A 25,408-nucleotide genomic window follows, 5' to 3' on the forward strand; every position below is an offset into this window, starting at 1 on the left:
GTTTTTTAACTCTCCTGGCTAAGAAAAATCATTTCTTCATAAATGGAAACCCATCATTCGAAATCGGTATAATAAAAAAGCTTTTTTAATGCTTTTGCCCATAATTTGTAAAATACAAGTATTACTAACATAGCGTTTATAAATCGTGATAATTTATAACTGAGTGCTTGGCGCAGTGGTAAACATCTTTCTTTTGCTTCCAGAGGATCCGGGTTCGAATTCCAGGGAAACATTATAGATTTGTTTGAAAACGTATTAAATGAGATTTTTTTAATTACGAAAATCTTTGAACAAGTCCCCTTAAATGATTTCTAAGATTTATGAAAAATGAAAATGACTTGCAAATCTTAGAAATTATTTAACTACGTAATGTAAACAAAATATCCATTGACGATTCCAAAGTGCGCAGCAGCGTTAATAATTTACGTTATGTGTGACTGAAACGCATAGAGGAATGTACGAAAGTACTGACAATCAGACGTTTTTAATCATGCCTCGATTTGCTTGGGCACACGCAACTAACTGCTTCTGGCGTTGACTGAATCGCGGAGACAGGTTTTTTTTCGACAACAATAGCTCGTGGTTTAACATTAAAAAACAACTTGGAGTTTAATGATCCCAATATTTCTGGTTCTCCGCTTAATATGAAGTACATATTACAAATTGTTATGTCGCATTCATTGTGTACACACCGGTCTTACTGACCTGTGTACTAACGCGAAAAGAATTGTAGGTAGCACTTCTTTTACGAGTGAAAAGCGAAAGCGAAAGTAGGTCAGGTGATCGTGCCTCTGATAATCGTTATCAGTCTTAACAGAGACTCAAAATCACATTTAAACATACTTAAATTAACATTTCTTTAAAAAAAACAGTCCGTTTTAAACACGCAATTAAACACGATTTTTCTGTCATTATTAACATTTTCATTCCTACGCAGAACTATTTTTGCGTCTTAGTATAGAGGTGACAATAACGTAGTGACGTCACCATCTATGTATAGAATGATGTCGCATTTGATTAACTTCATGTTGCGTCATGCCTAGTAACATGCTAAGTGCATTTTGCTTCGTTTTGTTGAATTGCTAGTTTTATTATTAGTGTATGTATAAAAAAAAACAACAGTATGCTTGTAACGAATAGCACAATACAAATGTGTTTTTTTTTCATTTATCAAAATACGATTGTAATATTTCAGCATGGAGTTGTCATTAAGCAATATGTCATTGTCATTTATCAACATGAATGGACTTGTGGACATTCCCTTCCATATACTAGAGCTACTACTCTGGGAGAAACCCCAACATCCGGGCATCATTTCAAAGTAATTACCTCCCAATGCTAAGTCATAAGTCATTATATTAACAAAGACGCACAAGTCATTATATGACAGTCTTCCACTGTGACTTTCCGGTCAAGCCATAATATTTTCTTTAAGTTACATTGTATGCGAGTACTTATTCTAATACTTTGCATTTCAACCACATATACTAACTTGATAAAAGATACCGGTGAATTCTTAACATATTTTAGGCTCTTTAATGACATCAAAGCGTGTCGTCAAGGATGTGACATACGCACTCAAAGTTTTTCTTGTAAGGCGCTTTACACTCCTTACTTTAAATGGGACCATTTTTAACATTTGTAAAAACATACACAGAAACAGAAAGAAAAATAGCCTATGTCGACAAAGGTATTGTGTCTATTAATATGTCAATTCGCGAAACTACCTACTATTTGCATAAACACATAATGATTATCATCGCTATTTTAATTAATAACTTAAGATTTATGATTGCAAATCATTTTCAAAACAACAAGGTCAATCCACAGGTGGGTAGCGTGTGGCTATGATATTAACAAGTGAAAACATCATTTTGAATGATAAATAATCATATTATAACGAAACATTAACTTTTCTGAAAAAAAATATTTCACTATCAAATATATATATAACAAGGTATGCAACTCAAAATCATCCCAAAACGGGGTGCATCGCTTTTAACAGCCATATCTTCATCAATTGTGCAGCGATTTTCACGATCTCGGTCTTATTCAAAGCAGAAATGAATTTCCTTTCTGGAAATGTATATGTCTTGCAATATTTTTACAAATGCTGGGTCAACTTTTAAGAAATAACAAGATACACAACTCGCATGACCCAGTTGACAGTGATCATGCTGTCTTTAAGACTGAAATCTTCACGGAGTAAAGGGCAACTTCCCTACAAAGTTCATGTAGTTCGATACCATTATTCAATAAAACGTATGAAAAAACATTATTACCGTTCTTGTCGTTACATTCTGCATCAAGACTAACTGTCCAGCGCCGTTTGAAACCTTTGTTTACATACATTTCAACTAACTGACATTTTAAACATACGAGTGATTTCATTGGTCCAATGCGGAGGTGTGTCTTTACAACTGGAGATTTCATTCATAAAGAATGCATGATCACTGTCAACTGGGTCATGCGTGTTGTGTATCGTGTTATTTCTTAAAAGTTGACCCAACATTTGTAAAAATATTGCAAGACATATACATTTCCAGAAAGGAAATTCATTTCTGCGTTGAATAAGACCAAGATCGTGAAAATCGCTGCACAATTGATGAAGATATGGCTGTTCAAAGCGATGCACCCCGTTTTGGGCTGATTTTTAGTTGCATACCTTGTTATATATATATTTGATAGTGAAATATTTTTTTTCAGAAAAGTTAATTTTTCGTTATAATATGATTATTTATCATTCAAAATGATGTTTTCACTAATTAATATCATAGCCACACGCTACCCACCTGTGGGTCAATCATGATATTATATAATTATCTATTTTAAAAAGAAACGTTCGCATACCATCCGACACCACATCGGTAGCAGACAACTCAACACCGATTGATTCCAGTGTCGATTCGTTTTCAGATCGTAAAGGATCGATCGCTAAAAAATAGCGAAACAAGATACAACACATATGACATTAATAAAAAAAACACAACACCGTTAAATGTTTAGGTTACCATTACTATCACTGGATGTATAACAATTATGCTAAAAATAACACGACAATCAACAGGCTTATCTGATTCAACCAAGGTTACACGCTGTCATGTCGTCATAGTAGCAAGATTGCTCACATGTGTGCTTTTTGTATTGCTTATAAGTTATTAACCAAGGCATACATAGTTTTGACCCATGTGGCAAGATCGGATCAAAATAGTCACACATTAATTACCTCTTTGCAATTAAGAACACGATAAATTATTTTTTAGACGCGACCTGTTGGACCAATGGGAATGATCAGAACAAACTTTGTAGATGACCACTATTTGATGTTATAAATCAAATACGAAAACTCTGGCACATGTTGTTTTAAGGAAGAAGACTTTTGTGTTATTTAAAAGTTCATATAAATCTCATGACCGTTGGGTTGTGGCAATTTGCGATCGGGAGAATAATGCGAAAAAAACGTTTTCGAGGCCTACAATTCGATAATAACGACCAAATATTTAACATCTGAGTCTATGAATTTCAGAGATTTTTATTTATACAAAATATTTTGTTTTGTTCTTTCTTTCCCAAGTAGGGAGTGAGGAAAAAAGTAAACACATTTGAACGAGAATCAACAAATATTCATTCTTGTGTAGTTTCATGAAAATCAATGGTAAATTAGCTTATTAAAATTTAAACAGACATTCTATATGAGTTAAAAAATGTGATTTCGATATGGATACCTTGTATTGGTTCTAAAGGTAAAGCCGGCTGCATTAAGTCCTTATTCTCCTCATGGTCTGTTTGTTCAATATCGGATTCTACGATATTGGCTGTAATGATACAATTCAAATTATGCAAATCAATGTATGCATTATAATGATATGAATCGATACATTATTCTGCAAGAACAGTGAACAATGAAATATATCTTTTTAAGTGAGCTGTTGTCATATAAATGCAATCCTATAAAGTTTTAATGTTTAATTGTTTATGGATAGATATTACTATCTTCATAATACTTAAATAATCCTTACTGCACACTTTGATTTTTAAGGAATTAAAGCCTGATCCTACTGATTAATGTAAATACCTAACGGTAGGGTGCTGCTGATGTCATCAACATAATGGAGCGTTTTTTTAGTGGTGTCGTCTCTGGAATCTCTCAAATAATCGGTTGGTGCACTGGGGCGAATGTCAGATGATTTAACTACCATCTTGATTTTCATTTGAAGCAGACATTTCAATTGAGCAACTGTTAATAAACACGAAATTAAATTATATTCCACTATAGTAAACATCGAATCCTAACGTTCTCCGCTTAATTTGTCGTGATATGATCAGAGGTCACATTCAGTTGACATTGCAATCAAATCGTAGGGATCCTCGTTTCTACCAATCAAATATCACTTCAAGTAAAGGCGTTTCACTTTTATTCTTAAAGAGCGAGCAAAAACTTTTATAAATAATCAAAAATAACGCTTTTTCATTTACAATTTGCATTTGGAATCGTCTAAGAAAATATGAAAACAAAACTGCTTTATTTACAGGCATTTTGTAATGATAAAAATCATGTTAATACATTTTCTTCCCAAATGAGATGGGTGAAAACATTTCATTCTAAACAAAACTTTTTACTTTGCAGCAATAATAATGATGTGTTGTTGTATACCTGTAGGATCAACAGTTTCCTGCACATCATTCACCCGCCCATCAGAGATTGCTCGGTCCAGAGGTTCGTCCATATAGATTCTGATTTGTGGTCTTCGTGTCCGATTCAAATCAATAACAGGCCCTAATCAGATATGTGTGCATAATTAAAATTTACATTCAATTGCATATTTTAGATTACAAATATGAAGAATACCTTCATGATGTTCAGTCTAAGAAGGTCGCATTTATATTGTTTCTTACGGTTATTACCACGTTTTTGGTGTTTGCGACTTACACACTATACATTAATTATTTAGCACGAATAAACTTGTTAGTTGAAGTTAATCTTCTTTTCAACATCTACTGATATAAACAACGCCAAACTTGAAAGTATGTTCTCTTGAGACATTAAGTCATTCTGCATTATATCTGTATTCGACAAAATGGAGAACTGTTAAAAATTAATACGTTAATACCAATTTTCTTTCAATTTATAATTCTACTTCATGAAATTTTGTGTATAAGAAATGAACTTTTTAAGTATAAGAAATATATACAGTATAAAAGACATATACAGTGATAGAGTTTTCAAGTAAAATAAAAAAAGAGGCGTTTTTAATCCTTCTTAATTGAAAGATCGAAATTATTTATTCATAGAACCAACCAAATTAATTGGTGGTTAAAATATAGAGTGCGTTTTTCTACCCTTAGCAATATTGTAAGACATACATCAACTTAAACAGTAAAGATCATGAAGACTATTAAAAGATTACATATAATATGGATAAGCAAAATATAAAGAACTATGTTTATGAATTCAGTAGACATATCTAACTTACAAGAACATAACCACATAGAGCTTACCTTCAAATGAAGCACCTATAATAAACGAAAATGTTGTTAAGGTATTTAACATAACAAGCGAAAAACTATAGGGACAAACTTTAAATGTTCTTCTACTATAATTTATAATAGTTATTGAAATCAATTCCTACGCATAATAAAGGAAAACAAAGTTCACATAATGAATAAACGAGAACATATAGTGTACAATCAACGTCTATTGTAAGTATTCAAATCGTTATTGTATTCAACTCCTGCTCATTTTATCTTCGAAAATAAAAAAGAAGCAAACACACGTTTTTATATTGCAGTAAATCACCCGACGTTTGTATATGATTGAATATGATATAATACTTTATACATTAATGAGAAAAATACTTATTACGTACCACCACGCACTCTTCTTTCATCTGAAAGGCTGATATCACGTTCGCACGAGTTGTTGTCCATTTCACGAATGAATATTTCCATTATACATGGAAAATTCTCCTGCAACCAACGCGTTGAATTCTGAAGCAAAGCTATAAGTTGAATCCAAGCCCCTGAGGACGAACATCGCAAAATCAGCAACTTTAATTGTTCAATATGTTTTTTAAAGATCTGGAGTGCATGGCAGTTAAGTGTATATGTTCCAGATCGTCCGCATCTTCCACTTATTTCCTCTAACCGTATTTTGCTTTGAACCAAAATATGGCATAGTATGGACAACGCCATCAGAAAAACAATTTGGAAAGGCTCCATATCCGTTTTGTCACTCGAATGTCGTCTTGTCTAATGATTGTTTTCTCGCGTGTTTCTTTGCAGGAACTTAAACATAAATCATAACAAGAGATGTTTGTAAAACATGCATGCCCCCCCATATGGGCTGTCAGTTGTAGTGGCAGCCATTGTGTGAATACGTTTTTTGTCACTGTGACCTTGACCTTTGACCTAGTGACCTGAAAATCAATAGGGGTCATCTGCCAGTCATGATCAATGTACCTATGAAGTTTCATGATCCTAGGTGTAAGCATTCTTGACTTATCATCCGGAAACCATTTTACTATTTCGAGTCACTGTAACCTTGACCTTTGACCTAGTGACCTGAAAATTAAAAGGGGTCATCTGCTAGTCATGATCAATGTACCTATGAAGTTTCATGATCCTATGCCTAAGCATTCTTGAGTTATCATCCGGAAACCATTTTACTATTTCGAGTCTTTGTGACCTTGACCTTTGACCTAGTGACCTGAAAATCAATAGGGGTCATCTGCCAGTCATGATAAATGTACCTATGAAGTTTAATGATTCTAGGTCTAAGCGTTTTTGAGTTATCATCCGGAAACCATCTGGTGGACGGAGCGACGGACGGACGGACCGCCGGACCGACCGACAAAACAATATACCCCCTCTTCTTTGAAGGGGGGCGTAAAAATAGTAAAATACACAAACATTAATTATAACAACCGCTAAATACATAACCTGCCTAAATATACATTATAGTGTATTTCGTATGGTTGATAGTACTGTGAAACATAATAAAGATGTGTGCTGTTCTGTTCTGGTTAATAGTACGTTCAATAAAAATTATATTTGTTTTTTAGTATTTACACATTAGGTAAGTGGTGGGGTCACGTTTGTCAATCTTATGATATTTTTCACGTTCCATTTCTACCGGGTCCAGCGCTTTTGATTGAACCACTTGTTTAATGTCATACCAAATAAACTGATAAGTTTTGTTTTGAACTTACAAACTAGTTTACTTATTGGTAAAAAACCTCTTTAGCGTTGAACTTCCAACCGATTGCAAGCAAGTTGAGCAAAGTACTATTTGATATGTTTTCTTTTTACATAAATACATTCAAATTGTTCATGTGGTGAACACTAGGTTGAGGATTAAAGCAGGGGTCCGTTTCTTCAACGATCGTACGACAAAATTGGAATACGATACATATTTCAATGAAGCATTTTAACTAAACACCAAGGAATGATACTATTATTTTTCCGTATATCTATTCATTTCATTGTTTTTTCACATATAGTTTAAATTTTGAATGCATATTGATGAAAACTTTTGTATTTTCAGTCTCCAAAATTTGGTCTTAAATTAAGATTGTCGAACGATCTTTGATGAAACGGCCAACAGGTCCTGCTTGATGGTGTAAGTTTCTCTCTTTCGATAGCAATATACATTGTATTCCTGTACTTTAATGAAAGCAATATACATTGTATTCCTGTTATTTAATGATAGCAATATACATTGTATTCCTGTTATTTAATGATAGCAATATACATTGTATTCCTGTTATTTAATGATAGCAATATACATAGTATTCCTGTTATTTAATGATAGCAATATACATTGTATTCCTGTTATTTAATGATAGCAATATACATTGTATTCCTGTTATTTAATGATAGCAATATACATTGTATTCCTGTTAATTAATGATAGCAATATACATTGTATTCCTGTTATTTAATGATAGCAATATACATTGTATTCCTGTTATTTAATGATAGCAATATACATTGTATTCCTGTTATTTAATGATAGTCATACACATTGTATTCCTGTTATTTAATGATAGCAATATACATTGTATTCCTGTACTTTAATGATAGCAATATACATTGTATTCCTGTTATTTAATGATAGCAATATACATTGTATTCCTGTTATTTAATGATAGTCATACACATTGTATTCCTGTTATTTAATGATAGTCATACACATTGTATTCCTGTTATTTAATTATAGCAATATACATTGTATTCCTGTTATTTAATTATAGCAATATACATTGTATTCCTGTTATTTAATGATAGCAATATACATTGTATTCCTGTTATTTAATGATAGCAATATACATTGTATTCCTGTTATTTAATGATAGTCATACACATTGTATTCCTGTTATTTAATGATAGTCATACACATTGTATTCCTGTTATTTAATTATAGCAATATACATTGTATTCCTGTTATTTAATGATAGTCATACACATTGTATTCCTGTTATTTAATTATAGCAATATACATTGTATTCCTGTTATTTAATGATAGTCATACACATTGTATTCCTGTTATTTAATGATAGCAATATACATAGTATTCCTGTTATTTAATGATAGCAATATACATTGTATTCCTGTTATTTAATGATAGTACTATACATTGTATTCCTGTTATTTAATGATAGTACTATACATTGTATTCCTGTTATTTAATGATAGCAATATACATTGTATTCCTGTTATTTAATTATAGCAATATACATTGTATTCCTGTTAATTAATGATAGCAATATACATTGTATTCCTGTTATTTATTGATCTGGGAAAAGAACATTTGCTTATATTATTGTGTATGAATGGAAATGATCTCCATATATAAGAGAAGAAAATGTGTGTAAAGGACCAATAGTTAAACACAAGGTCATAGTTTGACTTTTCTTTTTATACCATTTTATGGGTTTATTTAAATATAACCATAGATTTTATTCATTTTTATTGACTATTTAATCTGTTATGACAGTAAGTCTTTCTTTCGTTTTAAAGTGTTTCCTAAATTCTTATATATTTAAATTAAATTCAGGAATTATCATTATTACAATGTCCTTTTATTGTCTAACTATCTTTAGAAGCATTTACATAATTTAGAGAATAAAATCACTAGTAGGATTCACGGTCCCCCTATTTTCAATTTATATTTACACTGTATTATATAAAATGTGTCATGGACGTAATAATGATCTTGTTTGTGTTATCCTATTCCAATAGTGCTGAATAACATGCCATTATTAATACGTTCACTGTTTGTTGCATGCTTAATATATTTTTATGAAATAAATCTTAGAAAGAAAGGTTTGAAATCAAGGTAAAATCTCGTGTTATATCGTACTCTTGTTCTTACGATTTATTGAACTAGTAATTGTACGACAATTGTTCATGTTTAATGGCTACCTTGAAGGAATCGTCCAGAATTATAAAGTTGTGCATCTGCGCTTGCTTATTTATTGGAAGTATTCCTACTCAATATGGTTACATAGTCTGGTAACAAAGTAAGTTCCAGAAACATGTCTCTATAGCCCAGTGCTATTAGCAATCAAATACACTTACACGTTTGCAATCAACAACCACAGAATGACAGAATATTATCTAACTGTCAATATTTATAAAACTACCATCGACGACAATCAGTATACATTGAAGTACATGTACACAGACCATATGTGGTAAAATCATGCTTCAACGAATAATATCATTATGAAAAAGCTACCAAACAGTAAGTTCACAAGTTCAATACGAATAACACTAAAACTCACGGATGCTACTCAGTACCTTTTTTTTGTTTATTCTAGGAATTTGCATTTTGAAAATAAACTGTATATGTTGAGAAACAGCCAAGACAATAGTGCACTATGAGCTGATTCCAGAAATATACACAGTGCCACAACTCATATTAAAACATCAATCATTAAAGTGAAACGTACGAGTAAGTTCAATTGAAAACAACCATAATATGTCCGTCTTCATTAACATTACAAATCGTACGTTAACGATACAAAGCATATAAGGTAATATAAATCACAAGATTTAAGCTTAAACTTAATGACATCACCGTTTCTCCTGTTTTTTATAAGTAATGAAATACAAAGTCGCTATTTTTTTATATTAGATACTTTATATTGGTAGCGTTTGCTATTTGTTAAATATTTAGTCACATAATATGTTAATAATATAATTAATGCTATTTTTCATGTTATAATTACACGAGTAATCATAGTCGGACACTCACATTATCATAAGCTTATCAAGATTATATGTAGATACAATATAACATGATTTTACAACAAATAACACAGACTGGTTACTTTTCGCAATATAACTAACAGCCCGAAATATAGGCAAATGGTATAAAGATGTATGAGTTGTATTAGCCATACTTTTGTATATTGCCCTTGTTTACCGGTAAATATATTTCAATAAGTTTATTATTCAGAATTTAACTCTATTATTATTTGGTACGTTCGTTTATCACCAATCGTGATACATTGACTTTCTACGAAATCTCCTTATGAAATAAATCGTCTGCTACTCCATTGTGGTTTAACACATGCAGTAAAAATAACTCGATAACCTCAAATGATCATGCGATAAGGTTACATTGTGTTATGTTACGGCAAAAATAACATAATTATGTCTCAAGGTTAAATATTTCTAAATGATATGCTTGTATCTTAACATATCATGCCCCTTAATGACAAAAATTTGAATAGTTTATACAAAATACGTGTAAATAGTTTTTATTACAGTTTTCTCAAATCAGCCATAGTTTATGGAATTAATGTGTACATTAGTGACACTTAAAAGCCTAGATAAACCATAATGTATTTTTTTTAAGGGGATCTTTGTATAAAAGTCTACTATTTATGCAAAATAAACCGTTTTTATAAAAACATTCCTATTAATGTTAAATGTTAGATACAATTAATTAATTGTTACTTAACAATGCTGCTGGCCTATTGTGTCTCAATAGAAAACGCCCAGAACAAAATCAAATATAAAAATGAGAAACCAGAGTTTCATCTTAAAATGTATTATTTCGGACAGCAATCAAAATTCCAGTTTCATAAAATGTGATGTAGCTATTAAAGGCATAGCTCCAGCAGCAATAGCTTATAGCACACGGCATTGAAAGTCCTTATTTAAAGAATTTGAGGACCTATAAATTGTATTATAATATAAAGAACTATTCTATAAAATGCATAAGAAAGGTTTAATTTGCTAACAAAGTTACAACAATATAAAGTATAATGTTAAAAGTATTGATCTAATAAATCTTCTCAATTTTAATAAACAGATTATAAGGTAATTCCAACAGAGTCGTAAACCAAAACGCAATAAGGGATTGGTGTGACCTATCTACAACCAACTAGCAAAAATGATGGCTTGATCGCGGAAAGATAACCCCATATGATGTGTATCACGTATGTCAAATTAACACACGTTTATTTGCATTTTTACTTTATGAAAAAATGCAGAAACGTTTTATTTTAACAATATATTTTCTGAACCCGAATTAAATGCTTAATTTTAAACTAAATATTGAACAACAGTACAATCATGTTTATTACCGTGTTCTGGTTTGGCCTTTTGTTTAAAGATATAGTACTTCATAACACGTCTTTTAACTATCAGTAGCATCATTTTCAATGAGTATAGTAACATAAAAATAGTGTAGTTCACTTTTCGTAATTTCCTTAGAGAATTAATTTTTGGCTAATAAAAACAAACTACAGAATGTATAAATGTATTATGAAAGGCATGCAATTTTGATCCTGTTATAAAAATCAATGCAATCAACCCTTACCTTACGCGATGAATGCGAACAATCTTGAATGAAAATGCATTTAACACTTACGAATGTTGGTAATCTGACCTCAACTATACAAACACACGTAACTTAATTGTAAACGATAGCTTAACCAGCATAAGGTTTAAATTAAGAGAGTGTTTTCTAGTGTATTGAAGATTTATGTGTGTGTCATTACGTTAACCTTGCAAAATAAATGTTAAGTCAGCTCTAAACTAGCGGAGCTCGTCCGATAATATGGATCACCGCAAATATGTCATTCACTATATTGGGTCATATTTGTTTACAAACAAGGGTAATTCAGGATGTTTTTTTTCTAATTCCAACACTATCTAAGCCCTGTATTTGTTTGTGATTTACTGTAGTAACAGCCATGTGCACACTTCAAATAATGAAGCAATTTACCTTTTGTTTCTTTTCCTCACCGTGAACAGAACATAGCAGTTAATGTACAAAACTAACATTCAAAACTCAGGAGAATTGCAAGTGAAACTTTGCAAAACTAATATCCATCTACTAATTGTATCATGATTTTGAAGTTACATTTATGACATTGGATGTCCTATTCAAAATAATTTAGCGCCGTTTATGTAACACAAATATGTAAACGTGCAATATAAAATCCAATCAAAATTAAGTGGTCTCTCTTGTGTTTTATGTCTTCATTAAGACAAACCCACTGTTACAGTCCTGATGAATAAAGTTCAGTGAATAGCATTTACACGGGGTTTAAATTATAATTATACGAACGTCGCTTTAATTGGTGTGAAAGAAAAGATTGGCGATAACTATGTTCATTCATGTAAGTTGAGTTTTATCTGTCATAAAGTCAAACACTTCACCTTTATCAGATTCGATAAACATTTTTCGCTTGACCTGAGTAAGGCCCTTTTAAAAATTAAGCAAAATATTTAATGAAAGGTTAATGATAAACATACAAGTTAAGTTTCTTTTGTTTTACCCAACAGCTTTATCAACAAAGTACAATTATTGACAAAACCGACAGTTTTATTTTTACCGTAAAGTATTGTATAATTAATACGCTTCGTGAATTATTTTCTTATAAAACATGTATCTGTTACAACTGGCGACTATGCATGCATAAGTACACAACTGAATGTAAGACTTTGTTTTCGATTTATTATAAATATAGGAGCTTACCATACAAAACACACGCTTGACACACAATTTCACCATGCATACTAACTGGGAAATATATATTGTATTCATACAATCTTACTAATATATATATTTATTAAATTATTATTTGGAATATAATGTTCACACTGTGTTCAATATCAAGACAACAAAAACAAGACACGTTTGTTCAAGATGTCACTGAACGATTTGTTGTTGATCAACGGATGAGTATTTTTTTCATACGTAATTTTTATATTAATATTTACATTTCACAAATGTCATGATGTTGCTTTCGAATTGTACGTGTTTATCGTTACTTGTTGAATAACGCAAGTGTGGATTAATTGTTCATAAACTTCAATCTAAAATTGATGTTTGGAAAAAAATGTCAATTGTTGAAAAGATTTTCATTCAATTCTCGTGTATTTTGATGATTCAACTGATATGTCAATATCACTTCCTGAACACTTATGACAACCTATCGCACTTGATGTTAATCGCACTAAGCCACTATTGCAAAAGAGCTGGTTAAATACAGATTTAGAAACAAAAAACAAGCACGAAATATACATTCATTCATTCTTACCTTTGAATTAACCAGAACGAAATTACACACAACCTCTTTCAACAGGAAGTAACACACATTGTAACTGAATGTTTAAAGTTTTTCAGTGCAAAGACTGCCGATTTGTATTGGTAAGATAACGAGGTCGGTGGTTTGGTGTCGATGTCAATCAATCGTTACAATCGTGATACATCAGCTATCTCCGGACTCCTCCGTAAGATAGATTTTATTCAATAAATCGTCTGCTGATCCTGACACTCTGGACCCAACCGGCTTTTTATTGCATAAACCAGCCTCTAGTATAACGACAGTTGTCAATTGAAGGAAAACAAAGAGCAAATCATTATCATTATACTTAGGCTAGCGATACATAAAGTATGCAGTGCAGTTAGGCTATAGATTGCCTCGATTTTATACCAAAATTCGGGAATTGTAGAGAACAAGGAAAATTCGGATATCTAAGTTTTGTAGCATAACTTTGTTTTTAAACGTCTCCCCTAGCCTTATTTATAAGACGCGCAAAGAATTTAGAGATACTTTTTATATAGGCTAAATTCTTTGGTCCAAATATTACCAATATAAAAAGTAGCTTAATATTTGAGAGCGTCAACAAGTTGGACTAACTTTTCCCCATGGTTCCAGTTTTCGTTAGCAGAATTTCTATAAAAATAACAATACATATTTTTGTTTCATGGCTATAGTGATGTATACATAAAAACAATCATCTTCAAAGTCAAGTTTCTTGGAGCAAGTTTGAAGTAAGCATTTATCCAACATTGTTAATACATTTTTGTCAACACAGATGCACATAGACTTTCCATGGTTAGTTTCCAAGACTTGCCATGCCAACCATCTCAAATAGTATTCTAATTGTCTGGTCAAAAGCCTGTCCGTGGTCATCGTATGTTGTAAAACTAACATTTATCACGTATTTCAATTACCCATACAGTACATTAAAAGGACTTTGTGTATTTCTTTTTTTTAAGTATTCATTAAATTTTCATAAAACAAAAATATCAAACACTCACATTTTAAAATAGCGTGAGCAAATTTTTGTTGTTAGCTTCTTTAACAACCCTATGGCCCAGCTGGACGACACAAATGTTGAAATTTAATGTCCCTGTCCAACCCGATTGGTTTAACCTGGAAGTAAATTAGTAAAGGTACTGTAATGCTGTACATCTCTTAGTCTTATTCATGAAAAAAGCAAACAATTTCTTGTATTTTTACAGGACTTATACTTTGGAACCAAATATTGCCCATTAAAAAATCAGCTTAATATTGGTGGAGTGTCAAAAAGTTGGTTTATCCAATAATACAACCCCAACGAAGATAAGGTTTAATCACATTTAATATAAAAATAGCGTACATGTACATTTAGCTACAATGACTTACCATTTTCATATTACTGAGTACTCCTAAGAGCAAAATTTGTCAAAGAATGTAGCAGCACAAATAAAAAAAACACACACTTGATTACATGTACTTTCTTTTGATGCAAATGCATTCTTACTATTATGTTTAACTGACATACGATATGTGCACTGATCCGAGAATTAAACAAGAGCACCGCCTTGCGGGTGCAGACCGCTCATCTATTTTCTTTTTAAAGGTGAAGGGACTCTCATTTTCAATCACAAAGGAGGGAGGAGTGGAGTGAAGAGGGGTGTATAGTGTGGGGTTGTGGACATTAATTACATTATCTTCCAAAAAAGCGAAAAAAAAAAAAAAAAAAAAAAATCGGGGGGGGGGGGGGTTTGGGTGCGATGGTTGGACGGTATTTCAAAAATAACCGTTTTAAAAAAAAAATGGGGGGGGGGTATAGTGTGAGGGTGTGGTGATAATTTGTGAGATGATCTTAAAAAAAAAAAAAAAAAAAAAAAAATCAAAAAAAAAAATTGGGGGGGGGGTGGGGTGGGGGGGGTGGGGTGGGGGTATAGTGTGAGGGTGTGGTGGTCATTTGTGAGATGATCTTAAAAAAAAAAAAAAAAAAAAAAAAAAATAGGGGGGGGGAGGGGGGAGGGGGGGAGGAGGGCACGGGGGATGGTTTGGGTGAAGTCTATTGTGGTATGTCAGGTAAGAGTAGTTTCATCAAAGTATCAATCAAATCTAATCATAAATAAAGAAGTTATGGCAATTTTAGCAAAATTTAATAATTTGACCTTGAGAGTCAAGGTCATTCAAAGGTCAAAGTAAAATTCAAGTTGCCAGGTACAGTAACCTCATGATAGCATGTAAGTATTTGAAGTTTGAAAGCAATAGCCTTGATACTTAGAGTGGATCGAAACACAAAATTTAACCATATATTAAAAGTTACTAAGTCAAAAAAGGGCCATAATTCCGTAACAATGACAACCAGAGTTATGCAACTTGTCCTTTTACTGTACCCTTATGATAGTTTGTGAGTGTTCCAAGTATGAAAGCAATATCTATGATACTTTAGGGGTAAAGTGGACCAAAACATAAATCTTAACCAAATTTTCAATTTTCTAAGTATAAAGGGCCCATAATTCCGTCCAAATGCCAGTCAGAGTTACATAACTTTGCCTGCACCGTCCCCTTATGATAGTTCATAAATCTTGCAAGTATGAAAGCAATAGCTTTGATACTGTAGGAATAAAGTGGACCTAAACACAAAACTTAATCAAATTTTCAATTTTCTAAGTATAAAAAGGGCACATAATTCTGTCAAAATGCCAGTCAGATTACATTACTTTGCCTGCACAGTCCCCTTATGATAGTTAGTAAGTGTTGCAAGTATGAAAGCAATAGCTTTGATGCTTAAGGAATAAAATGGACCTAAACACAAAACTTAACCAAAATTGTCAATTTTCTAAGTATAAAAAGGGCTCATAATTCTGTCAAAATGCATGCCAGAGTTATCTAACTTTGCCTGCCCAGTCCCCTCATGATAGTAAGTAAGTGTACCAAGTTTGAATGCAATAGCATTGATACTTACTGAGAAAAGTGGAACTAAACGCAAAACTTAACCAAAATTTTCAATTTTTTAAGTATAAAAAGGGCACATAATTCTGTCAAAATGCACGCCAGAGTTATCTAACTTTGCCTGCCCAGTCCCCTCATGATAGTAAGTAAGTGTACCAAGTTTGAATGCAATAGCATTGATACTTACTGAGAAAAGTGGAACTAAACGCAAAACTTAACCAAAATTTTCAATTTTTTAAGTATAAAAAGGGCACATAATTCTGTCAAAATGCACGCCAGAGTTATCTAACTTTGCCTGCCCAGTCCCCTCATGATAGTAAGTAAGTGTACCAAGTTTGAATGCAATAGCATTGATACTTTCTGAGAAAAGTGGACCTAAACGCAAAACTTAACCGGACGCCGACGCCAACGCCAACGCCAACGCCAACGCCGACGCCGACGCCGACGCCGACGCCAAGGTGATGACAATAGCTCATAATTTTTTTTCAAAAAATAGATGAGCTAAAAATGAACAAGTGCAAAATAATATCAGTAAACTAAGAAAAAAAAGTTGCTATTTTTCTTTTAGTTTTTCATTTATATCTTTGAGTAAATAAATGTTGCACCGAATGACTAAATTAGTCTTAAAGGTATTTTGAAATTACCTAAATAAAAATGTTTATGCAACATTTTGTAAACTATGTTTAAAATTTTAAAGAAAGCAGCCCATGCAATTTAAAAGCAATACTATTGAAGAACACAGTTGTTTTTAATATAAATATGTAAGATTCTCAAAAGTCTAAGAATAAATGTACAAGGGGCATTTAAATTTGCTATCCACTTTGTTACGACATTGGGTTTCTAATAAAAAGTTGACCAGCCTCTGTCCACTTTTGTTTATTGGAAAATCTAGACAGAATGTAAGAACTCCAGAATCAAACTCAAAGCATGTTATCAACAGTTCCACCGACCCTGAATAGACTACATTAGTATTGTTAAACTAGGTTAATTTATTAATTAACTAATAATTTTGTTATGACATTTGGGATTCTAATAACAAGTTGATCAGCCTCTGTTCACTATTGTTTAATGAAAAATCTAGACAGAATGTAAGAACGCCAGAATCAAACTCAAAGAAAAGGGGTTCCCTGTATCAATATTTTCTAACTATTGGCATAAGTAATCACACTGTGACTCCTGGAAAAAAAACTTTAGTAATTAAAGTCTTTCAATCTATGTTAATGACTTGGTAACACAATCATGTAACTAAGGTAAATAATAATTGTCACATTGATAGTTATTATTTACTTTAGTTATAATACACACTTTTTCTTTAAATGTATAATTATTTTGGTTGGTTAAGCGGATTCTTGATTTTCCAGCACTGAGCAGTATTTCTTAATATAGGTCTCACAAGACTAGTAGTACAAAAAACAATGCCGAATCTGTACACATGTAAGAAAAGAACAAAATATACCAGTAATATTTTTATTACTTTAAATAAAAATAATAAGAGTATGCTCCATAGAAAAGTTCATATATTCAACTAAAATTTAAAATATAACAAACATAATCTATTTTAATTAAAATGCTAATCAAGCCATAACACACTGCGTATGTACATTTATGGACAATGTTGCCATTTCTCATTTGAGTAAACCAACATCATATGTAAAATTAATTGCAAGTGAAAAGTATTTATGAAATTCATTATAGTATTTACATGTTTACAGTACAATAAGCTGTTGTTAAGTGGCAAACCATATTAAACATTTTATTGTAACAAAGTAAATAAAGACATGTATGTTGATCTTTGATGAATATATTGAGTGTTTGCCTATGGTTTTACATTTCTATAATTTTTGGTATAATATACTTTATTCACAAGACTACAGCAACTAGAAATTCTCAAAACACCAGATTAAGGCCGAGATCAAAGAAAACATAAGTTGTAATTGTCAATGAAGGGTTAAACATTCTCAACTATCTCTACTTCCATAATTACTGCAATTGGTATTAAGTTTATTTTCCGTTTTAAAGGGGCCTTTTCACGGTTCGGAAAATTGACAAAATTGAAAAAAGTTGTTTCAGATTCGCAAATTTTCGTTTTAATTATGATATGTGTGAGGGAACAGTAAAACTGAACATTTACCATGCTCTAAAATAGCCATTATATGCATCTTTTGACGATTTTAAAACCTGAAAATTATAAAACGTTGCAACGCGAAACGAATTAATAATTTGGAGAGTTCTGTAATTGTCGTTATAATTTGTGAAACAACGAGGATTGGTTATATGAAGTATTAAATACACCTGTCATTGTATCCTGAAGGATGGCCGAGTGGTCTAAGTGGGAGACTTTTTACTCCAGGACTCCAGGGGTCAGTGGTTCGAGCCCTGAGGGTTACCTTTTTTTCTTTTTTTAATTTTATTCTTTATTTTTTACTGGAGCTTTTTATATCGAATATTAACATTTATCAATATAAAGCATTTAATGGCAAACTTTTAGACATGCCAAAATCTGTGAAAAGGCCCCTTTAATAATTAAAATATATTCAACCAAATAAATGTACATGCAATCTAACTATAGGCTGTTATTAACCGATGCAAAGACTGATAAGATTTCATTCTTTTATATAATACTTTTATATCTTATAATAATAATAATAATAATATGATGTTACATGCGTTATACCAACATCTGAGCCTTGCAGTTTCAAAGAAGAAAAATAAAAAAACAGTGTTTACTTATTATGTATCAGAAAAAAACTAACAAAGGGAGGAGCAAATTGTTATCCAGGGTCATAACATAAACGCACTGATGGTTCACCATACCATGTAACATGGTAAATACTGTATCTCATTTGTTTTCTCAAAAAACATTTTAGCACTTTCACGATGTAAACAAAAATGTAAACACAACAAATGAACCGGTGTTCAGAGTGTCAATACACCATAGTGTTTTATAAATCGTTATCTTAAAGATGTCCTATGTAATCAACACAAATCTCTTGGAGTGGAGTTACATAGTAACTGCGTTTTATGTTTTAATAAATATTTAATGATATGATAAGTGCCTACATTTAAAACAGTAATACATTCTCTTGATAGTGTTGCAGATCAGGTGTCGTCAATGAAGTACAGCAGCTATTTTGACAATTTTTAAACCCCTACCCCCCACCCCCCTGTAACAAACTGTCAAAAAGCTCAACCCCCCCCCCGCCTTAATTACTTCACACTTTCCAACATTTTTAATAAACACCTAATTAAAATGCATTTCCACTTAAAAGAACTATCACATACTTAACATGACTAATAGTAGAATTGTTTCTTCTTAACAGTTGCCACAGTTATTCAATGAAGCAGTAACTCATTGAATTTGAAAGGAAAAATATAACAGATGACAATAATATATAACACATCTTTTATCTGATGCTTTTTCAACTACAACAGGGTGAGGTCAAGTTTTAGATTAACTTCCGATCATGCAATCTTTTACACAAGATGGGAAGTTGATTCGTGAAACTTGGCACGCATTTATGCTAGTTTGACATAAAACTAATGCGAATGTTTCACACATACGTTGAAAATTATTTTTAAAACTATTAGTTTCTAATATTTTTTTTAGATCATAAACTATTTTAAAATAAAAAATAATTAAATGTGTGACGTCACAAAATGACTGATCCCCATCCCATTGTCACAAAGTGTCACACTCTCTTTTAGCCCCTACATATCTATGTACATAGTCGAACTATCTTTTTTTAAGAAGACGTTTTGTCGGAAGGTTTTTATTGATTAAGTGTGGTATGCATTTTAATAAACAACGGGCAGCTAAACAAATTATTAAAAAAACTATAAAAAAAAAACACATTGCCATCGAGCGCCTATGGCTACTACAATCGCTTTCGCAACAATCTATTGACGTTCAAATCGACTATAGATTACACATTATTGTGGTCACAAAAAGACTTAATAGCGTGCAAACAATGTTACGGAGTTTTATATGGATGGTATGCGGTGATTAAATACACGTTATTGGACATTCATATTCGACTGTATATGTCTTTCCAACATGTATTTTTATTTCGTGAAATATTACACTAAAATAGACACCTAACCAAAAATGCACATTGCAAAAACGATCAACGATAAATCTTAAAGGGGCCTTTTCACGTTTGGTATTGATAAAATAAAATAAAAATATATTTCAGATTTGCACATTTTCGTTGTTGTATTGATATTTGTGAGGAAAAAGTAATGGTAAACAATGGCCATGCTCTAAAATATCCACTATATGCATTTTTGACGATTTAAAAGCCTGAAAATTATAAAGCATTGCAACGCGAAACGATTGAAAAATTTGGAGAGTTCTGTTGATGTCGTTATATTTTGTGATACTACGAGAATTGCTTATACAAAGTATTAAATATATCACTCATTTTATGAGCACGGATGGCCGAGTGGTCTTTGCGTTAGACTTTTCTCCAGGGGTCAGTGGTTCGAGCCCAGTTGAGAGTTACTTTTTTGCTTTCTTTATTTTATTTTTATTTTTTAATGGAGCTTTTTAGATCCAATGTTTACATTTATCAATAAAACGCATTTAAAAACAAACTTTAATACGTGCCAAAATCTGTGAAAAAATCCCTTTTTAACATATAACACACTTGGTTACTTTTCTCAATATAGGGATAATACACGTTTTCGAGGGCATGATCATCTGCGGGCGCTCGAAAAATCCGTTCCTGCCCGTGTGCGCTGCGGGCGCTCGAAAAATCCGTTTCTGCCCGAATGCGCAGCACGAGGGCAGAAACGGATTTTGAGAGCGCCCGCAGATGATCATGTCTGAGAAAATGTGTATTTTTTGCTATTATTGCATAAACAAATCACACATACCAAAATAAATTGAAACAACATTGAAAACAATACGTCTTGTTCATTCGACATCGACAAAATAATTCGATTATTTCAAATGACGTCATTCAGTTCAAGGTTGTGTTTTACATATGCGTCACTCGGTTATCATCAGAAATGACGATGCTTACGTTCGGATAGGCAGTTTCCGATTTAAAATGTGTTTAAACAGTGGATAAATGCAAAACAGCCGCGCATAGTAAGAAATGTGGAATTATTTTGGAATTTACAGCAGGAACGGTACATCAACATTTACATTTAAACCATAGTCTTTTGAAATAGTTGAGTAAATAACCTTGACTTCATTGACGTTGCCAATAAAATAAAGCTGTTGTCAAGAGAGTGCAGATGGTATAATTTGAAAAGTGGATTTAAATATTCATTGCCATTTGGCATTATCCCTGCATGTATGAGGAAACTGGTGCTTATTCAGTTCCCCTTTTATGCTTGGTTAGTCGTCGACGGCTGGAGAATGGAAGTAATTGCGCGTGGACCATGTTATGGATATGAAAAACACATAACAGTGCTTGAACGGCACGTGAATCGCCTTGTTAATACACGATTTTTCACGTTCAAGCCCCCCCCCCATTTGCCAAGTTTCTGAACCCCGCCAAAGGGCATTACAGATAGAGTTTATGCAAAAATATAACTAACAGCCCGAAAACTAAGCAAATGGTATAAAGATGTATGAATTGTATTAATATTTACCAGCCATACTTTGTATATTGCCCTTGTTTACCGGTCAATATATTTCAATAAGTTTATTATTGAGAATTTAACTCTATTCATTGGTACATTCGTTTACAATCGTGATACATCGACTATCTACGAAATTTCATTATGAAATAAATCGTCTGCTAATCAAGAGTGGTTTAACACATGCACTCATTCTACACATAGATGGTGACGTCACTACGTTATTGTCAATAAGACCGGTGTGTACACAATGCACATGCAGTGAATATAACTCGATAACCTCAAATGATCATGCGGTGAGATTACAGTGTGTAATGTTACGCCAAAAATAACATACTTCTGTCTCAAGGTTAAATATTTCTAAATGATATGCTTGTATCTTAACATGATGGGTATCACGTTAGTAAAATTAACTCACGTTTATTTACATTATGACTTTATGAAAAAATGCCTGTATTAAATGCTAGATTTTAAATTAAATATTGAACAACAGTACAGTCATATTTACTGCCGTGTTCTGATTTGGCCTTTTGTTTGAATACACAGTAGATTCTACTTGATAACAAGTCTTTTAACTATCAGTAGCATCATTTTCAATGAGTATAGTAACATACAAATAGTGTAGTTCACTTTTCTTAATTTCCTTAGAGAATTGGTTTTTGGCTAATAACAACCAACTACATAATGTATAAATGTATTATGAAAGGCATGCAATTTAGATCCCGTTATAAAAACCAAACAATGCAATCAACTCTAACAAGACTTTCCATTTTATACTGCGATGAATGCGATCAATCTTGAATGAAAATGCATTTAACACTTACGAATGTTGGTAATCTTACTTCAACAATAGAAATACACAAACCTTAATTGTAAACGATAGCTTAACCAGCATAAGGTTTTAATTAAGGGAGTGTGTTCTTGTGTATTAAAGATTTATTTGTGTGCCAATAGGTTAACCTTTAAAAAAACAAAAGCTCGTCCGATAGTATGGATCACCGCAAATATGTCATGCATTATCATTGTGTCTATTTTGTTTACAAACAAGGGTGCTTCAGGATGTTTTTTTTTATTCCAACACTATATAAGCCCTGTATTTGTTTTTGATTTGCTCTAGTATCAGTCATGTGCACACTTCAAATTAAAAAGCAATGGACTTTCTGTTTATGTTCCTCACATGAACCGAACAGAGCAGAAAATGTACAAAACTTACATTCCAAACTGAGGATAATTACAAGTAAAACTTTGCAAAACGAATATCCATCTACGTATGGTAACATGATTTTAAGTTACATTTATGACATTAAATGTCCTATTCAAAATAATATAATGCCGTTTGTGTAACACAAATATGTAAAAGTTCAATATTACAATAAAATGAAAATGATGTGGTTTCTCTTGTGTTTTATGTCTACACGACAAAAAAACATTGTTACAGTCCTGATGAATACATTTTAGTGAATATCATTTTAACGGGATTTAAATTAAAATAAATACGAACGTATTGAACGTATTGTTTGATGTGAAATACGGATTATGGTTTTGAATTTACGTTGTGTTTTATCTGTCATAAAGTGAAAACATTTGCACCTTTATTAAATTAAATAAACATTTTCTACTTGACCCCAGTTAGGCCTTTTTGTAAAGTAAGCAAAATATTTAATGAAAGGTTAATGCTAAACATACAAGTTTACTTTCTTTTGTTATCCAAACAGCTTTATGTAACAACAATACGTTTATTGATAAAACCGTAGTTTTATTTTATCCGTAAAGTATTATATTATTCATAATCTTCGTGAATTATTTTCGCATTATACATGTATTTGCAAACAACTAACAACTATGCATGCATTAGTACAAGCAATACACTTGAATAATAGTAGATCCTTTATGGCCAGATTTTGACTTCCTTTTAAAAGTGCCTCTTCCATAGTAAAGTACACGACTAAATGTCAGACATGTTTTAGATGTGTTATATATAAAGGAGCTTACCGTGTTTGACAAAGAATTTCACCATGCATACTAAGTGGGAAATGCTGTATAACACAAGTGTGGTTTAGTTTTTCATAAACTTCAATTAAAAATGGATGTTTGGAAAAATGTCCATTGTTGAATTTTGCATGCAATACCTGGTATTATGATGATTCAACGTATCAATATCACTTCCTGAATACTTATGACAGCATATTCCACTTGATGTGTTAATCTCACTATTGCAAAGTTTAGAGATGGTTTTAATACAAATTAAGAAACAAAAAACAACAAGTACAAGATATTCACTCATTCTTACCTTTGAATTACACACAACGAAGTTATGTACAACCTATTTGACCACGAAGTAACACACACAGTTTAAAGTGTTTCAGTGCATAGATTGCCGATTCGTTTTCGTAAGATGTTTATCAATCGTAACTGCTCGGAAACAACCGATGTTAAGCGTACACAGATCGGATCACTACCGTAAATTGTCTTGTGAATTTCTTAAACACACAACACCAAACGTTTACAGTATTTTACGTGTTAAATCCATATTAAACTTTATTTCTTTCTCATAATCATTTTTATTTGGTGTATGAAACGATATTGAATCGAGTTACTGAATGAAATAACTGTATGGATAGATATATGGTAACTCGCATTAATTGGGCGTACAATGTCAATAGTAATCTTACTTAGAACAAAACTCTTTAATTAGACTGGAACACTATGTATGTGAAAAGAGGTGTTGCTTTGATATGACAAGTTTATTATGTGATACTTCAAAATGGTTTCTGCAGGTGTTATTATACAAAAAAGAAATTAACCTTCTATCGCTTTAGTAAGTAACCAATTTTAGTCAGGATTATGTATTTACTGAATGCTAGAGTAAACATCATCATGTGTTTTATTGCACTAAGTGTGGCTCAATAACCTAAACGAGATCATCAAACGGAACTGTTCTGATTAGTGTTTATGTGAAACCAGCCTAGATATCATTAGAACTGATGTTAACATAACGTATTATGGTGATTGGGCCCAAATGTCACTTCGGGATTGTTTAGAAGGACGCACGTTTGCCGTGTCAGGAAAAATGACTAATTTATTCGTGGTTAGGTGTTATGCTTGATAAACAAGAGGATTATGATGACCTTGATACATGTACATGAAATAGAATTTAAAACAGGAGTGGGAGATTATAATATGTATGTACAATAAGGGAACTAAGTTATCAGCAAGCTTAACTGCTTAGTAAAAACTTAAATGAATTAAATAGAAGACCACTCTATGCTGTTATAAACCAAAGACCAAAGCTCTTCGCCTTTGCGTTTTCAGAGAAACAAATGTTAGAGTAT

At 32.0% G+C, this 25,408-nt stretch overlaps 1 protein-coding gene across 17 annotated transcripts in view; it reads right to left on the reverse strand.

Annotated features, from left to right (window-relative positions):
- Nucleotides 1-25,408, reverse strand: part of LOC127882473 (uncharacterized) — a 35,477-nt gene that overhangs the window by 3,935 nt on the left and 6,134 nt on the right. Inside the window, exons 1-8 of one of the 17 annotated variants that reach the window (XM_052431139.1) lie at nt 24,367-24,465; nt 14,570-14,684; nt 5,868-5,967; nt 5,500-5,514; nt 4,655-4,777; nt 4,076-4,237; nt 3,726-3,815; nt 2,851-2,934 (exon numbers count right to left, since the gene is read on the reverse strand). In XM_052431139.1, the coding sequence (XP_052287099.1) occupies nt 2,851-2,934; nt 3,726-3,815; nt 4,076-4,237; nt 4,655-4,777; nt 5,500-5,514; nt 5,868-5,949 (556 nt within the window). In that variant the 5' untranslated portion in view covers nt 5,950-5,967; nt 14,570-14,684; nt 24,367-24,465. Of the gene's footprint in view, nt 1-2,850; nt 2,935-3,725; nt 3,816-4,075; nt 4,238-4,654; nt 4,778-5,474; nt 5,515-5,863; nt 6,286-13,562; nt 14,464-14,569; nt 14,685-24,366; nt 24,466-25,408 lie in introns of those variants that run through there. The other 16 variants (XM_052431138.1, XM_052431143.1, XM_052431132.1 and 13 more) reach the window with 16 other exon arrangements.

This window comes from Dreissena polymorpha, chromosome 5 (genome assembly GCF_020536995.1).
Source record: "Dreissena polymorpha isolate Duluth1 chromosome 5, UMN_Dpol_1.0, whole genome shotgun sequence".
NCBI classification, from domain to species: domain Eukaryota; kingdom Metazoa; phylum Mollusca; class Bivalvia; order Myida; family Dreissenidae; genus Dreissena; species Dreissena polymorpha.